The 16,532-nt window shown below is 47.7% G+C and overlaps 1 protein-coding gene across 1 annotated transcript in view; it reads left to right on the top strand.

Moving 5' to 3' along the window:
- TRIM71 (tripartite motif containing 71) overlaps nt 1–12,925 on the top strand; it is a 67,919-nt gene extending 54,994 nt beyond the window's left edge. The window contains exons 3-4 of the mRNA XM_046003249.1: nt 7,761–7,895; nt 11,447–12,925. Of these exons, the coding sequence (XP_045859205.1) occupies nt 7,761–7,895; nt 11,447–12,898 (1,587 nt within the window). The 3' untranslated portion in view covers nt 12,899–12,925. The remainder of the gene's footprint in view (nt 1–7,760; nt 7,896–11,446) is intronic.
- Nucleotides 12,926–16,532: the final 3,607 nt, after the last annotated feature.

The following is a 16,532-nucleotide window of genomic DNA, read 5'->3' on the forward strand; positions in this document are numbered from 1 at the left end:
AAACTCCACATATGAGTGAAAGATACTTGTCTTTCTCCGACTGGCTTATTTCACTTGGCATAATACACTTTAGCTCCGTCCACATCGTTGCAAGTGGCAAGATTACATTCTTTTTAATGGTGTGTGTGTGTGTGTGTGTGTGTGGTACCATGTCACATTTTCTTTATCCATTCACCAGTTGATGGACATTTGGGCTTTTCCCATAGTTTGGCTGTTGTTGATAAGGCTGCTGTATACCTCAGGGTATGTGTATCCCTTCAGATGAGTGATTTTCTATCCTTTAGATAGATACCTACTAATATAATTGCCAGATCATAGGGTAGTTCTATTTTTAACTTTTTGAGGAACCTCCATACCGTTTTCCAGAGCAGCTGCCACAGTTTGCGTTCCCACCAACAGCGTGGGAGGGTTCCCCTTTCTTCGCATCCTTGCCAACATCTGTTGTTTCCTGTATTGTTAATTTTAGTCACTTGCTGGGGAGTTTTTATCTAGTTCACTATAGCCTTAAATAAGACAGACCTTTCTGTTACTTTTCATCTGATATTAGTCAAAAGCAATAGCCATGATAAGGGTGACTAGTCCTTTACTGGACATAAGTTGCTTTCATGGTTAAAAAAGGAAACATTAGCACTCTTCATGTTAAAAGTGATAGATAATACACCATTTAGAACAAAAATTAGGAGGACTAAGCTTGATGACTTAGCGTATTTTTTTTTTTAATTTTGTAAATATAAATGTAAGTTCCATCTAGACTTTCTGGACTACCTTGATTCCCTAACTTCTGTTTTTGTTCGGTCACTGTAATAGACCATGTAACCTGCAGGAACTCCTTGCGGTGATGGAAAGTTGACCACAGGGAACGCTGAGAATGCCTTCTATCTTACATGAATTTATATAAACTAGCCCATAAAGTAGATAAGAAAACTTCTTAAAATTGTTATTACAAATATGGAAGAACAAAAAAAATTTTTTTTTAAATATTTTATTTATTTATTGACACACAGAGAGAGATCACAAGTAGGCAGAGAGGCAGGCAGAGAGAGAGAGGAGGAAGTAGGCTCTCCGCTGAGCAGAGAGCCCGACGCAGAGCTCGATCCCAGGACCCTGAGACCATGACCCAAGCCGAAGGCAGAGGCTTTAACCCACTGAGCCACCCAGGCGCCCCAGAAGAACAAAATTTAATTGCTGCACTCAAGATCCCAGATCTCATTAACCACAGGCCTTCTGTTTTCATCAGGAAGAATTAACGGTCCCTGTTTACCAAGGGCACTGAACACAGGCACTCTCTGTAAAATAATGCCTGAGGTTTGGGTGTCATTCTTTCTGTTTTGCAGAGAGAAAACTTTTCTTGAAAGAGATTAAGTAACCCTCCAGAAGTCACACTAACAGTGAGTAGAGGACTTGCAGTTTGAACACAAAATGAGTTGTGCTCCCACTTACCCCCTTCCTCAGCATTTGTGCACGATGTGTACAGATGTGAGGAAATGGTTGAAGAATTTTAATACACCATGACCTATTTATTATTTTTCCCCTGCTGTCTTAATTAGGATCCTTGGTTGCCGTAGAATGAAAGGAGATGGGCAGCTTCAGGTGACTGGGTAGGAGAATATGGATGAATCAGGCTTCATGTGTCTAGGAACTCAGACCTTGAAGCCAGTACTCTGTTCCTTAGCTCTCCCTCTCTCCATGGTGATCTCATTCTTGCTGTTGAACATGGTTGGCATGCATGGGCATCCCTTCAGTCTTGTACTGTTCCAGCAAGCCATCTTCAGGGAAAGAGTGAGTTTCTTTTCTCCTCTCCTCTTCCCTTTTGGGGTGGACAGAGAGAGGTTGGAACCTCCATTTGTAAAGTTTCATGGAAGGGCCCTTGACTGGCTTGGCGTCCTTCATTCTTCCTTGGGCACCATGCCTGGATGGCACTGAAGCGTCCTTTGGACCAAAGGAATAAGCATGAACACATCCCAAAAGTAAAGGCCACTGGCCAGACCAAATCTGCAGGCAGGTTGACATTCTTACTAACTTTACACCACCTTTAATGAGTATCTGTGACCTTTTACAATAGATCTGAACTCGGTACAACTTAAGACTTGTGTGTTTTCATTTTCTTTTAGAAAAAACTTTTAGGAGATCCATTCCCTTTCTTCAGCCAACCAGGGATGTTTATCCATTATTAAGTTACAAGTGTCAGATGTATAGTTGACTGTGAACCACAGTTCCTAAGTTAAACTCTGAGAAGATTCACTACTTGTCTATATTTAGCCGGAGAGGCTTAGTTCTAGAAAAAACACCCGGAAGTAAATTCTCCCAATTAATTCTACTTAGATCTGTAAAAAGAATTTACCCTGATCAGGGTCTAGAGTTACCTACCACAAAGGAAACATGAACGATGTTTGTAGCATGCCTCATTGGTGTTGTAAGGGTGCCCACTCATTTTTTTATTGCTTTTTAAAACATTTTGTGACTTTCACTTTGAGTCTTCCTGGAAGTGTAACATTTCAGCCGCTTTTGTAATTAGAGCTTTCCATAAAGTAACACTGATCCTGTGGGGCAGGTATCTGTAATCACGATCAAGAATATAGTTGCTCTCGGGGCGCCTGGGTGGCTCAGTGGGTTAAAGCCTCTGCCTTCGGCTCAGGTCATGATCCCAGGGTCCTGGGATCGAGCCCCGCATCGGGTTCTCTGCTCTGCAGGGAGCCTGCTTCCTCCTCTCTCTCTGCCTGCCTCTCTGCCTAGTTGTGATTTCTCTCTGTCAAATTAAAAAAAAAAAAAAAAAAAAAAGAATATAGTTGCTCTCCACATAAGGAGAACCTTGATTTTTCACTTAAGACACCATAGATTATAATACATTTATTTTATATACACGGAACAAAGGGAAAAGCCCACTAACAGTTTTAAAATGAATCATAGTTTCAAAGGTATTAAATGTGATAAAATTACACTTCATAGAGTGAATGATAGTAGTTCCCATATCTGGTTTTGTGGTCTGTGGGTTCATGGATGATATTTGCATTCTGTCATCTTCTGCCTGTCAGGATACTTTTCTTTTCCTTTTTTTTTTTTTTTTTAAAGATTTTATTTATTTATTTGACAGCGAGAGAGAGAGATCACAGGTAGGCAGAGAGAGAGAGAGAGAGGGAAGCAGGCTCCCCGCCGAGCAGAGAGCCCGATGCGGGACTCGATCCCAGGACCCCGAGACCATGACCCGAGCCGAAAGATTTTTTTTTTTTAATTCATTTGACAGCAGGCAGAGAGAGAGAGATAGAGGTGATCAGACAAGCGGGGGGAGTGGCAGAGGCAGAGGGAGAAGCAGACTTCCCACTGAATGGGTTGCCAGATGTGGGGCTCCATCCCAGGACCCCAAGATCATGACCTGAGCTGAAGTCAGAAGCTAAACTGACTGAACACCCCCCCCCCAGGTGCCCCTATCAGAACACTTTCAGTACCAGTCATCAGGCCTCCCCAGGTTCCCCTAGCAGACACCATGAATTGCATTCTGTGCTCTTCCCTATGAAACCCGGGCAGCCTCCCCCTCCTCCGTACTAAGTAGCCTGCACTCAGCTGGAATGCACTGATTGGTCTGCCTATGTTGAGACCCTCAGCTTTCAGCTGTTTGATTTCATCTATTAACTTCTAAAAGACAACCCCCACACACACCCAAGGCCCATGCTTATTGGGTATTTTTTATTTTCCCTCCTTACTGCAAATTGTATATTTCTGTTTTTGAAATTTACTTAGCTCTTTAACCTGTCATTTCCCCACCCCACCTGCCCCTTGTTTCCTTCTAATGCCCTGTTTAGATAATGGGAACTAGTTTAGCAGGTCCTGGTCTGCATATCTTGGAATGCAGTGCTTGACAGGACTGTGTATGATTTGGAAAAGAAAGCTCTATTTCTTGTCTCTGTACATAGGGCTTTTATGACTCTTTTTTTTTTTTTTTTAAGATTTTATTTATTTACTCGACAGACAGAGATTGCAAGTAGGCAGAGAAGCAGGCAGAGAGAGAGGGAGAAGCAGGCTCCCTGCTGAGCAGAGAGCCCGATGTGGGGCTTGAACCCAGGACACTGAGATCATGACCTGAGCCGAAGGCAGAGGCTTTAACCCTCTGAGCCACCCAGGCGCCCCGGCTTTTATGACTCTTAACCCTAGGAATGATCCTATCCTTGCACACTTGATCCCTCAAATTACAGAAAAGGCTTTGTAACCCTTCCAGCTGACTGAAAAATGGAAGAAATCATTCTTGTCCTAGAACGGGAATTCCAGGCCCAAGGGCCTGCTGGGGACCTGGCAGGAAACACAGTGGAGCAAGCCTGGCTCAGAGACATTAGTGGGAGAGAACAGTAGAAAGACGTTTGCTATGTAAACCCACTTACTACACAGAGGGGGTGGTCACTGGCAGTCTCCTGTCAATTCTTGCCCTGCAGGAATGAATGTAGGCCTGTTACTCCATTTCTTCTGGTTTTTGTGGAGAATTAGTTTGATAAGTCCTATGGCATTGGTATAAATAGAAAGCATTTGGCCGCTTCTGCTTTGCATTGAGGAAGTTTGAGAAATAAATGGACAGAGGCTTGATTGCCTCGGTCCTGTATTGACTCGGACATCAGCTAGTGCCTATGAATAGCGACACGTCTGAAGACAGGGTGTACGGGTTATAGGTTCTCTCCCTCGTGACCGACCCTTTCACACTGGTGCCCTGTGGTGCTGGGGCTGCAGCCCTTCAAACCACAAATCCGGACGTTGGGAAAGGGGATTTCCTTCTTCCGTTTGACTTCCTGTTCTTATCAGCAGCAGTTTTTCACCAGAAGCACAGAGGTTAGGTCCGGCGACTTCCAGAAGGAGCTGGGCATGGCCCCTGGTCCCTACCTATAACCCCTGCTCTCCTCTCTTTGTTCTGCGGGCCCCGCGGTGGTTGCCAGTTGCCGACTGCAGGCATAGTCCCTCTGTCGTCCTGCGTGTGCCCTTTGCTCTGGCAGTTCTCCGTTTCCTGCTCAGCCCTATTTTCTACGTTAAGTTACCTCTGTTTAAATGTCTAGTGAGGTTTCCCATCTTTCTAAACCAATACTGACTGCCTGAGACGTTTGAAATCTGTCAAGTCTATTATGAAACCTGCCCGTACGCATTCACTGATGGGTCAATCTCATTTTTCTTATCTTTTGGTCATTTGGATATTTCTGTCTGATTCAATTTATTGTCTACTGTTTCCTAGGGCTACTATAACAATATAAACTGGTGACTTAAATAGTAGGAATTTATTTTCATAGAGTTCTGGGGTTAGAAGACCAAAGTCCGGGTGTCAGCTAGGCTGTGCTCTCTGAAGGCTGTAGGGAAGAATCTTTCCCTGCTTTTTCCAAGCTTCTGGTAGTTGCTAGCAATCTGTGGTTTTCCTTGGCTTGTTACCGGCATCACTCCTAATTTCTGCATCTGTCTCCATGTGGTCTTCCTTCTGCGTGCCTGTCTCACATGGCCTTAAGTAGATTCAGGACTTGCTCTACTCTAGTATGACTTCCTCTTAACTAATCAGCCTGAATGTGGGGGAGACCATATTTAACCCAATAAAGTTACCTACTCCTTTGATAAATATGGTTGTGGCTGTAGATGTTAGCAGGTGTAAATTATATAGAGATTGTTCTGCTACAACCCAGTCCCCATGTAGTTTGATATGTAATGACACTTGGGACAGGATAGTAAAGGTGGAACAGAAACATGATAGGAATGTGTCCTTCACTGCTAGTTCAGGAAGAGAAGGCATCCCAGGCCATGGATAGTCCATGAGCATTCCAGGTTGACCCAAGTGCCACCTCTGGTCTTTAAGCCTCACAGGGATTGGGGCAGAGAATGCCTTGAGCAGTTAGCCCACGGCAGCCACGGGTGGTTTGGGGGCAGCTGCAATGTGGGTGTGACTTTCGTGGCGTTGGCGTGTCTTCTTGATTGAGAGGATTAAGGGGGTATCTCCAGTTGTAAGTGACAAAATGAGTCACAACTGTTGAATGGAAAGCATATTCGTACAAATAAGACTGCTCATGTATTGTTTGATTCCCTTTCTGTGAAATATCCAGAATAGACAGCAGTGTAGAGACCACGCAGAATATGGTTGCCATGGGGGAGCAGAGGGGAGATGGAGAAAGACTGCCTAACGGGTACGGCAGCTTCCTTTCAGTGATGGAAGTGTTCGGAGCTAGACGGTTGTGATGCTTACACAGTTATGGAATGTGCTAAATGTCAATAATGGTACACTTTATGTTCTACCTATTTTACCAGACTTTAAAAGCAAAATGGGTTAAGAAATGCAAATAGGTCTAGGTGCATGACCATACCTGTATGACGGGGGTTAGGTGGAATGAAGGAAAAGGATGTTTGTGTGGGGCACCTGGGTGGCTCAGTGGGTTAAAGCCTCTGCCTCTGGCTCAGGTCATGATCCCAGGGTCTTGGGATGGAGCCCCGCATCAGGCTCTCTGCTCAGCGGGGAGCCTGCTTCCTCCTCTCTCTCTCTCTGCCTGCCTCTCTACTTACTTGTGATCTCTATCCGTCAAATAAATAAAATCTTTAAAAAAAAAAAAAGAAAAGATGCTTGTGGTCTTAACTGCAGTGTTTCTCAGCTGAGCATTGTTGGTAACCTCGATTTTTTACTCTGTGAGCTCCTGTCCTGGGCTCCCTCTATGTGTTATCCTGTCCTTTCCTCCTATTGGCCGAGGTTGCAGAAGGCAAGGCACTTGTCTGGGCCTTCCAAGTAGTAGGCCGTGGAACTAGGGTTTGAAACTGGGTTACCTGACTCCTAGGATGACCGTCCAGCCTGCTTTGCCCAAGATGGCCTCAGTTGTAGATGTACTCCACAGGTTGAAAACCCTTGGTCCAGGGCATACTCGAGGTTGGTCACCTGTGAACAGTTCCTGAACCCAGACCAGGCTCCAGACCAGACCCTCTGTGCCTCTCGAGGCCCCTCCTGATGTGGGACACACACTCCTAAGACCTGTTGCATCATCAGCAGTTTGGAATCCCTGATTTAATACCTCAGTATCTCAAAGAAATCCTTGTGGCTTTTCAAAACACATCATGTAATATTAATGAAAACACTGGGCCTTCTGTCTTGATTAATTTTTTATGAGCAATAATATCTTTGATTAGACTGGCTGATTTACCTAGGGCTGGTGGGACAGAGTGGGGTGTGCGGTGGTGCGGGGATGGTCTGGCAAGCTGACTGATCACAGGGCGTGGCGTGCGTGGTTTCTCCGGCAGATCGGACAGTATCCCCAGTGTCGCCAGGGGTTGGAACGAGCTGTGCTGCTAATGACTCGACAGGAGCATGGCGGCTAACTGTTGGCCTGCGACTATGACGCACCTTGACCTGACTCCTGTGCCCACCTGCGGGGTTTCCCCCCATGGCGAGGAAGGCCAGAAAGTCTGTGGGAAGTGGTTCATGTGCTGGGCGTGGTAGTACATTTCCCATCCAGTCCTTGTTCCCACTTTTCGGCTTGGACCCAACTATACTGGTTTCACTGTGTCAGAGTAGCTCCTGATAGGGCTGACGTTCACCGTGTTGGTGCCATTCCCGTCATTAAGAACCCCAGCTCTTGCCTGCAGCTCCTTCAGTTACTGTCAGACAGATGCAGAGCTCTCCTTCAGGCTGCTTTCTCTCCGGCGTCGTGGATCAAGTGGTCCCGGGGTTTAGGGAATTTGCTCCTCAGGTTTGAGACCAGCAGACCTCAGTGCTTTGCGTGAGGCGTGGAGGTCCTTCTGATGCCATGAGCTGCTTCTTGCTTTTCCAGCTGAGCATCGAGCAGGCCCAGACGGTGGCGGAGCAGGTGGAGATGAAGGCAAAGGTGGTGCAGTCGGAGGTCAAAGCTGTGACGGCAAGGCACAAGAAGGCCCTGGAGGAGCGGGAGTGTGAGCTGCTGTGGAAGGTAATGGGTGCTGTCTGCCAGCCGGCAGTGTTCCTGTGAACTGCGGCAAAACCAGGAGGATTCTCCTAGCAGATCCCAGATCCCAGCTCGAGGCTTAGAACACTTGGAGTTTTTCCATGAAGTTTGTTGGCAGGAAGGTGTAGGAGTCCCTGTAACATTGTGGGTGCCGTCTGAGCGCTTAAGCCACAAGAAGGTTTTTTAGGAGTAGTCAGGTGTCCAAGGACCAGAAGGAGCCTCATGTTTTATGTCATGCACACTCGAGGCAGAAGGGGGCGCAGGCGAGGCCGTTATGAAAGCAGGCTGTTGGGACGCGTCTTTACTTTTGGTGTCCTGCCTGGTTGCGCTTCCTGACCCCTTGTGAGAAACCAGTTTCCCACTAGGGAGGGCAGCAAGCGAATGCCCTTTCTTCTGTTTCAGCAGGAAAGTGCGGAGCAGGCTAATGTGCTTTTGCGATAAGTATCAGCTGGAAAGATGACTCTCCCCACCCAAGTCCTCAGCCCAGCATTTTCTTCTCTGGTCTTTACCCCCTGCCCCAGGAGGAGGGGAGACTGTGCCTGTGAATGTACCAGTACCTCCAGCCACTTCAACTCTGTAATGCCATTCTCTTAATGCATGAATAAGACCATACACATAGCTCATTAAAAAGGGTGCACTTAGGTGTATGCATGCCTGTTTTAATCATCTGAACTTTGTGAAGGTAGAGATGGGATCTCAGTGTCTGAAAGCGATCCTCACCAATCACCATGCCTTAAAATGTTCTGGAAGGCCGTGTTGGGTTTTTGCATTGCATTTTCCGTTTAGTTAGCACATAACTAATTGCCCTTTGTCTCTGCTGACCTCTCAAAGAAGATGGCTCAGTCGCCTTTTATTTATTTATTTATTTATTTATTTTTTAAAAGATTTTATTTATTTATTTGACAGAGAGAGATCACAAGTAGGCAGAGAGGCAGGCAGAGAGAGAGAGGAGGAAGCAGGCTCCCCAATTGAGTAGAGAGCCGGACGCGGGGCTAGATCGCAGGACCCTGGGATCATGACCTGAGCCGAAGGCAGAGGCTTTAACCCACTGAGCTACCCAGGCGCCCCTCAGTCGCCTGTTAATGAGAAGAGAAGACTCCTTGGATAGAAGTTGTTTTTAAGTGCGCCTGGGTGGCTCAGCAGGGAGCCTGCTTCCTCCTCTCTCTCTCTCTGCCTGCCTCTCTGCCTACTTGTGATCTCTTTCTGTCAGATTAAAAAAAAAATTTTTTTTTAATTAAAAAAGTTTTTAAGATTTAGTTCAGCACATACTTCATGCAGGCACCTTTGTGGGCCTGATGTGGTTTCCAGACGCTAACATGCCCCCACAGTCTGCCAGGCTTATGCCACCCACGAATGTTAATTATGACTGAGCGGGGCCCGCTTTGTGCAACCTGAGAGCTCCCTGGTGAACTCTGCCACAGACTTGCTCTTCTGGATTTGCTGATGAAAAGGGCTTTGTGCTGAGGAGTTTCCGCAGATCTCACCTTAGGTACCCTCCCTCCTGTGAGACTGACTCCTGTCCTCTCCCTAAAGGCAATTCTCTTGCAGGAGGCAGGGAAAGCAAGTTTTGAGTCTTGGAGATGCAAATTGGGAAGAAGAGTCAATCTCTTTGTGTAATACACTTTGTTTCTATTTCATTTCTAAAACTCAGATAACCTCCAAAATATGCATGCTCATTCTGGACACACCTCAGTCATTGTCTTTACATTTTATTACTGTACCTACTGACTTTTCTGCCTCTCCCAGCAAAGCCTTCCTGCCTGTCTTTGCCCTCCTACGTCCTCGTTACACATCTTTTTTTCTTGCATTCCCACTACTGAAGATACTTGAGTGCCGGAGGACCAGCTGTGGATATCTAGATGCACTTCCTCGTGCTTGTGGCTTAAGAGATTTCCAGTGGACTTGGCTACCTTGTGGGATTAGTTGCAGCTGCCTAGTTGAGGAATCCAGAGCAAAGCCCAGAGGTTTGGCCCAATGAAAAACCAGAGGACAAAGCTTCTCTTTGATCTGTCCCCACGTGGGGCCCTCTGCACATACGTGTCCTGTTCCCAGAGTGGACAGATGGAAAAGCATGAATGGGTCCCCAAATCACATCATATCATCTCTCTCACACACACGCGCGCGCGTGCGCGTCACCAAAATCTGACTGAAATCCGGGCCTCCCCAATAGTGGAGCTGTATTCTGAAATAGACTTTCTGTGGCCTTCTGAGTAGTGGAGCTCTCTGCAGTCCTCCTTCTGTCTACATAATGGCACGAATCAGCTGGGACACTCATTTATCCCCTTCACAGGGGAAATCACTTCGAATTAGAGGACTTTTCTCCATTTAATGCAAAAGAATGGGAAAGTGGCTCTGTTTCATTGGTCACACAAAATCCCACCTTCCCAGTTCGTGGGTTTGAGACCCTCAGAAGCAGGATTATTTTAGCAGGTCAGAATTCAGGTTTATAGATTACAGCAATTTAGTTTAGAGGGCTCCTCTGGAAATACTACAGGTCAGTGATTCCAAAGACTTACTGTCTCCAAATTCGGGGTGTGTGTGGCCTTTTCGGCTCCCTGTGAAGATAGAAGACCACAGTGGGGTGTGTGGCAGGGCAGAGAGGTACGGGCTGTGATCTGAAATTAGGTTCTCATCGGATCCCTTCACTTTCTTTACACATAGTCTGTCTTCCTTCATCCCTCCTTCCCTCCCTTTCTCCTTCTTTCCCTCTCTTGGAGAGTAGAGAGTGGGGTGAGACAGGACGGTAGAGCAGAGGAGAAATTATTGAAGAGATTGGAGGCCCTGTGGCTATGCTGAAAATTCCACCCTTGGGGAGTGCTGCCTGGACTTGTGCCCTAGTCCCCTGGGAAGTCTGCTGGTGAGGGCGAGGACTGCATTCTGTCTTGGTCATTACGCACCTCCAGTGTCTGGCACAAAGCAGGTGCTCAGTAAACATTTGTTATATGACTGTTCTTAGCTTTTACATTTTATTTCTAAGTGACAGGAAAAATAAAAGAACTCCCTGTATCCTTCCCCCCCAGATACACCAATTATTTACATTTTGCCCTATTTTCATCCTACTCTGATTCAAGTGGAGTAAATTGGCCTGTGGGAGACAGGATGCCTCTTTACCCACTAATACTTTTGTGTTTATTTCCTCTGAGCAGAGGCAGTCAGTTCCATCATCCCTGTTACTCAAAAGCAGGAAGTTCAATCTTGACAGCATGCTGGGGTCTAGTCCCTTGGTCCCTGGTCGGTGTGCACCAGTATAGTCTTTACTGGCAGCTGCCCCTGTCCAGGATCCTGTGCTGCAAGGTGCTGTCCTGTTTGTAGTCATCTTTCGCCATTGGCCTCGTCCCTCGGCCTCCCTTTGTCATTGGATCTTTGCCATTTTTGAAGAGCACGGACCAGGGGTTTCTGTGGGCCCTGCCCTCACCTCCTCAGGGTGGGTCTGAGGGCGACTCCCTCATCTCCCTTATTGTCCTTGTTGCCTGCGATGGTGTTGCTTTTGCTTGCCTCAAAGCCTCCCTCCTGTCTCCCTGCTCGCCCCTCTCCAGGTGGAGAAGATCCGCCAGGTGAAAGCCAAGTCCCTATACCTGCAGGTGGAGAAGCTCCGGCAGAGCCTCAACAAGCTGGAGAGCACCGTCAGTGCCGTCCAGCAGGTGCTGGAGGAGGGCCGGGCGCTGGATGTCCTGCTGGCCCGCGACCGCATGCTGGCCCAGGTGCAGGAGCTGAAGACCGTGCGCAGCTTCCTGCAGCCCCAGGAAGACGACCGCGTCATGTTCACACCCCCTGACCAGGCCCTGTACCTCGCCATCAAGTCCTTCGGCTTCGTCAGCAGTGGGGCCTTCGCGCCACTCACCAAAGCCACAGGCGATGGCCTCAAGCGGGCCCTCCAGGGTAAGGTGGCCTCCTTTACAGTTATTGGCTACGACCATGATGGGGAGCCTCGCCTCTCTGGGGGTGACCTGATGTCAGCCGTGGTCTTGGGCCCTGATGGCAACCTGTTTGGTGCCGAGGTGAGCGACCAGCAGAACGGGACCTATGTGGTGAGCTACCGGCCGCAGCTGGAGGGCGAGCACCTGGTGTCCGTCACCATGTGCAACCAGCACATCGAGAACAGCCCCTTCAAGGTGGTGGTCAAGTCAGGCCGCAGCTACGTGGGCATCGGGCTCCCGGGCCTGAGCTTTGGCAGCGAGGGCGACAGTGATGGCAAGCTCTGCCGCCCCTGGGGCGTGAGTGTGGACAAGGAGGGCTACATCGTCGTGGCCGACCGCAGCAACAACCGCATCCAGGTGTTCAAGCCGTGTGGCACCTTCCACCACAAATTTGGCACCCTGGGCTCCCGGCCCGGGCAGTTCGACCGGCCAGCTGGCGTGGCCTGCGACGCCTCCCGCAGGATTGTGGTGGCCGACAAGGACAATCATCGCATCCAGGTCTTCACGTTTGAGGGCCAGTTCCTGCTCAAGTTCGGCGAGAAGGGAACCAAAAATGGGCAGTTCAACTACCCTTGGGACGTGGCAGTGAATTCTGAGGGCAAGATCCTGGTCTCTGACACCCGCAACCACCGGATCCAGCTGTTTGGGCCGGACGGCGTCTTCCTGAATAAGTACGGCTTCGAGGGGGCTCTCTGGAAGCACTTTGACTCCCCCCGTGGCGTGGCCTTCAACCACGAGGGTCACTTGGTGGTCACCGACTTCAATAACCACCGGCTCCTGGTCATCCACCCCGACTGCCAGTCCGCGCGCTTCCTGGGCTCTGAGGGCACGGGCAACGGGCAGTTCCTGCGCCCACAGGGTGTGGCTGTGGACCAGGAGGGGCGCATCATCGTGGCCGACTCCAGGAACCACCGCGTGCAGATGTTCGAGTCCAATGGCAGCTTCCTGTGCAAGTTTGGCGCCCAGGGCAGTGGCTTTGGGCAGATGGACCGCCCATCCGGCATCGCGGTCACCCCCGACGGGATGATTGTGGTGGTGGACTTCGGCAACAATCGGATCCTCATCTTCTGATCATGTTCTCTAGGCTTCTGTGTTTGGGCTGTGCGTGCGTCTCTCTGTCTCTCTCTCTCTCTCTCTCCCCTTTTGAATTTCAGAGAAGAAACAGTCTCAGGGAAATTTCTTTTTTTCTTTCGTTTAAAGAGAACAAGAAGAGTACAACATTGCTTAAGTCCTACCTCATCTTTATTTTTTTACAGATGAATGTACTTATCTTTTCTGCAGGGATTGAGCCTGTGACGTGATAATTTCTATCTACCTCATAAATCTTTACATTTCCTTCTCCAGCAGGCCCTCTGCCCTACTCCCCACCCTCACTCAGCGGAGTTCACGTTCCCCTCTGACGCGTTGTGGGGCGTGATATGCACAAGCCTGGTGTCTCTGTGGCTGGGGGGGCACTGGGTGTGTGGTGGGGTGTACTCTGTAGATTGAGCCAAGGAAACATGAAAGAACTACTAAGTTAAAAAAAAAAAAAACTATAAAATGTGGAAAATAAGGTTTAAAGTGCTGAGTTATAGAGTATTTGTGTTTTGGAGAATACTGTGTTATGGGATTACATTGCGTTGTGATCTTGATCTTTTTAAGAAATCTTTTTTTGAAAAAAATTTTTAATGCTGCAACAGAGAACTTTTCTGTGTTCTCCTTTAATACCTCAGTGTGTTTATCACCCTGTTCAGCATCTTTTCTTATTCTTAGAAGACGTGGATGTGGATGTGGCTGTGGCTTGCAGGCCAAGAAAAGCAGACTATTCTATTCATGTTTTAGGGTATGTAATCTTTGCTTCTTTTTAAGGGATGGTGTGCGTGTGTGCGTGCGTGCGTGTGTGCATGACTGAGCCATCTACACCAGCATAGTAAAGCTGAGGAGCGTACACCACCACCCAAAGAAACTTTTCTTTCACACTTTGGTTTCTAAAAAATAGATGTAGCTTAGGATTTTCGATTAAAAGTATTCTCAGAAGTTAAGTATTCTTAGCTTGTTATTGGTTATATGGTTCAGTGGAAGGAAGAAGAAAATCAGCCTCATTCTCAGAAAGAGGGTGTCAGACCTGCCCGGCTGTGGACTTGAGTGTGGGCGGATGTGCGTGTGCCGAGGTGGTCCGTAGAGAGCATAAGAAAGCAGCAGGCTACCCCCAACGTCTGCGGGAGGGTGGAGGTCAGACCCTGACCCCGGCTTGAATGTTTTTCTGTTGATGTTAGGTGGTTCTTTTTCTAAGAAGAGTAGGCCAAGGAATGAACTTTTCCTTTAAAAGCACAATTTTTTCCTGCTTTGGAAGTTCAGGGAAATAGAATGTTTGAAAGTCAAATGAATAGGAACAACCCATCCCTACACCCTCTGCTCCCGGGCCATGCAGTGGGATCTCATGGTTAACGTGAATTTACTCCCCAAAGGCCTTTGAATGTAAAAGATTTGTAAACCAAATTGTCCCATCCCAAAATGTAGGATGTAATATCATTGTTACACCTCTGTCTGGGTACCAAAGAATGAAAATCGGAGCCAGGCTCCCGCTGCAGAACTGTGGGATGGCGTCCGTCACTTTACAGGGTTGGTTTGCAGTAAGCTGGACTTGGGTACAAAGCCTTGTGCTTCTGGGCATTATCTGTCTTTCAAGTGGAAAGTAGGCAGAGCTCATCTGCTTGCGAGAACCTGTGTGGGTCCTTGCATTCCCCCAGGTACTGAATGAGAACCAAATTCTGGAGGAGCGCGCCTCAGGAGCCAGAGGTGCTCTCAGATGACGGGGGCTTCCAGGGAAACCTCTTGTTCAAACAGGACTAACATCAGTTTCTATTCCTGTATTTCGGAGAAATTCCCCTTGCAGTAGAGATGTAAAGGAACCAAAAGAAGTAACTTGTGGAGCCATTTGTTTTTGTCATCCCAACAGAAAAGGAGTTGATGGGGAGAGTGAGCAAGTCAATCAAATTGGGGTTTTGTCCCCCCCCCCTTTTTTGGGAGGGGGGGACATTTACCACTTCAGGGTACCCTGTGTCCTCCCTGCTTTAGTGCTGGGGTTTCTGAATGACCAACATGGGAACAAACTCATTTCATAAAGGAGAACTGCATGCAATATAGCATCCCCAAACTGGAAAGTCATGTCAGACTGCTCCCTCCCAGCTGCTGTGTTTCAGGGCAAGGAGGCTTCCGGAAATCTTCCTTTCTAAGACCACCTTTTCTTTTGCTGAAGCATTTAATTTTGAATCCTTTCCCAGTTCCTATTCAGTGGCCTTTTATTTGCCCCTAGGTTCTATGTTCTTTGGTGAAGAGTTTGTGTAATTAAACATTTTTACTGTTTTTTATTTTGGAAATAACTTGGTGCTGATCTTCCTCCCCTCCACCCCCCAGCCCCCACCCACCCCCAACCACCCAACAAACCACCCTTTAAACACCAAAGACAACTGGTTTTAAATGCTTACAAAATTTTATTGAAGAAATGGATCTTGAAAATTCTTAGAAGCGTTCTCAGAAACCCGGGATGAGTTACTTCAGGTAGTTGCTACCTTTGATTCTCCCATCTTCACTCTGATCTGTCCTTCCCCGTGTCCCCGGATGTGGGGGAATCATGGGACCTGAGTGAGAAAAATTTTTTTGGCGAATAGCAGTAACATAAAACTGTGTAGTTAGCATTTCTCTGTGGATTTGGTTATAAAGCCAGGGTTTCCACACTTGACTGAAATGATCGGGTCTTAATTAATAGACTGACCAGTTTGCAGGCTCAAAGCTATACCGATATATAAGTTCCTCCCCTGAAATGAGTTAAGTGTATGGTGCTGCCTCTTCCCCCTCAGTGGTGGTACATCTCCTCACCTCTTCTGCACCCAGAACCGTGCATCACGGCCATTTGAGAAACGTCACACCTGGGAAGCTTTTGTTTTTAAAACACTGGCCATCCTGTGGCTGCCCATGATTGACTCCTGATCCACAGGGACTGGTGCGAAGCACTTTGGAGTGTGTTTATTGTACGATGTGGAATGCTCCAAATTGAGGAAAGAGGAGGAAAGCCAACATTTGGAACTCTAGTGTGAGTGAGGCTGATGAAAATGGGGGTTTTTAACTGGCTATCTCCTGCCTGTCAGGTGATGCTAGGGTGGGTAGGAACTGGGTGAATGAGGAGGAGAGACTTGAACGTGGTGAAAAGAAACGGTTGTAGGGACTGCGAGAGAGGAGTATAAACTGTTTCTGTTAAGTTGATGTGGTATTCAGACGGTCATCCCCATGTGTGTCTCATCTGGGCGGGTGGCGGGGGTGGTGCGGGATATGAGGTCCATGTGTGTGTGGAGATGCCAGTTGGATTTGGCTATGTAAGTCTGGGTGTTGATGGCTAAAGGACATCTAAGTAATATAAAAACCGCTTTTGGTCGACAGTTAACATTTCAAAAGTGTTAATCTTAAAAAAAAATTTTTTTCTCTGTAAATTTGTTCACAAGAGCAGAAACCTCTGCTCCTCTCAGAAACCTCTGCTCTCTGGTGGCTGGCAGGTGGCATGTGAGTTGGCTGGAGCCCAGTGGCCCGGGCAGGATGCAAGTGCACTAATCTTTGATGGATGGATGCCCTTTTAAGTCTAACTTATTTGGGGAAACACCTACAGGGGTACCATAAACAGAATCTAAATTGTGTGTTGGGCCAAAAAAGTTGCCAGATTTGAGGCACTTTG

The sequence above is a fragment of the Meles meles genome, chromosome 4 (assembly GCF_922984935.1).
Source record: "Meles meles chromosome 4, mMelMel3.1 paternal haplotype, whole genome shotgun sequence".
NCBI classification, from domain to species: domain Eukaryota; kingdom Metazoa; phylum Chordata; class Mammalia; order Carnivora; family Mustelidae; genus Meles; species Meles meles.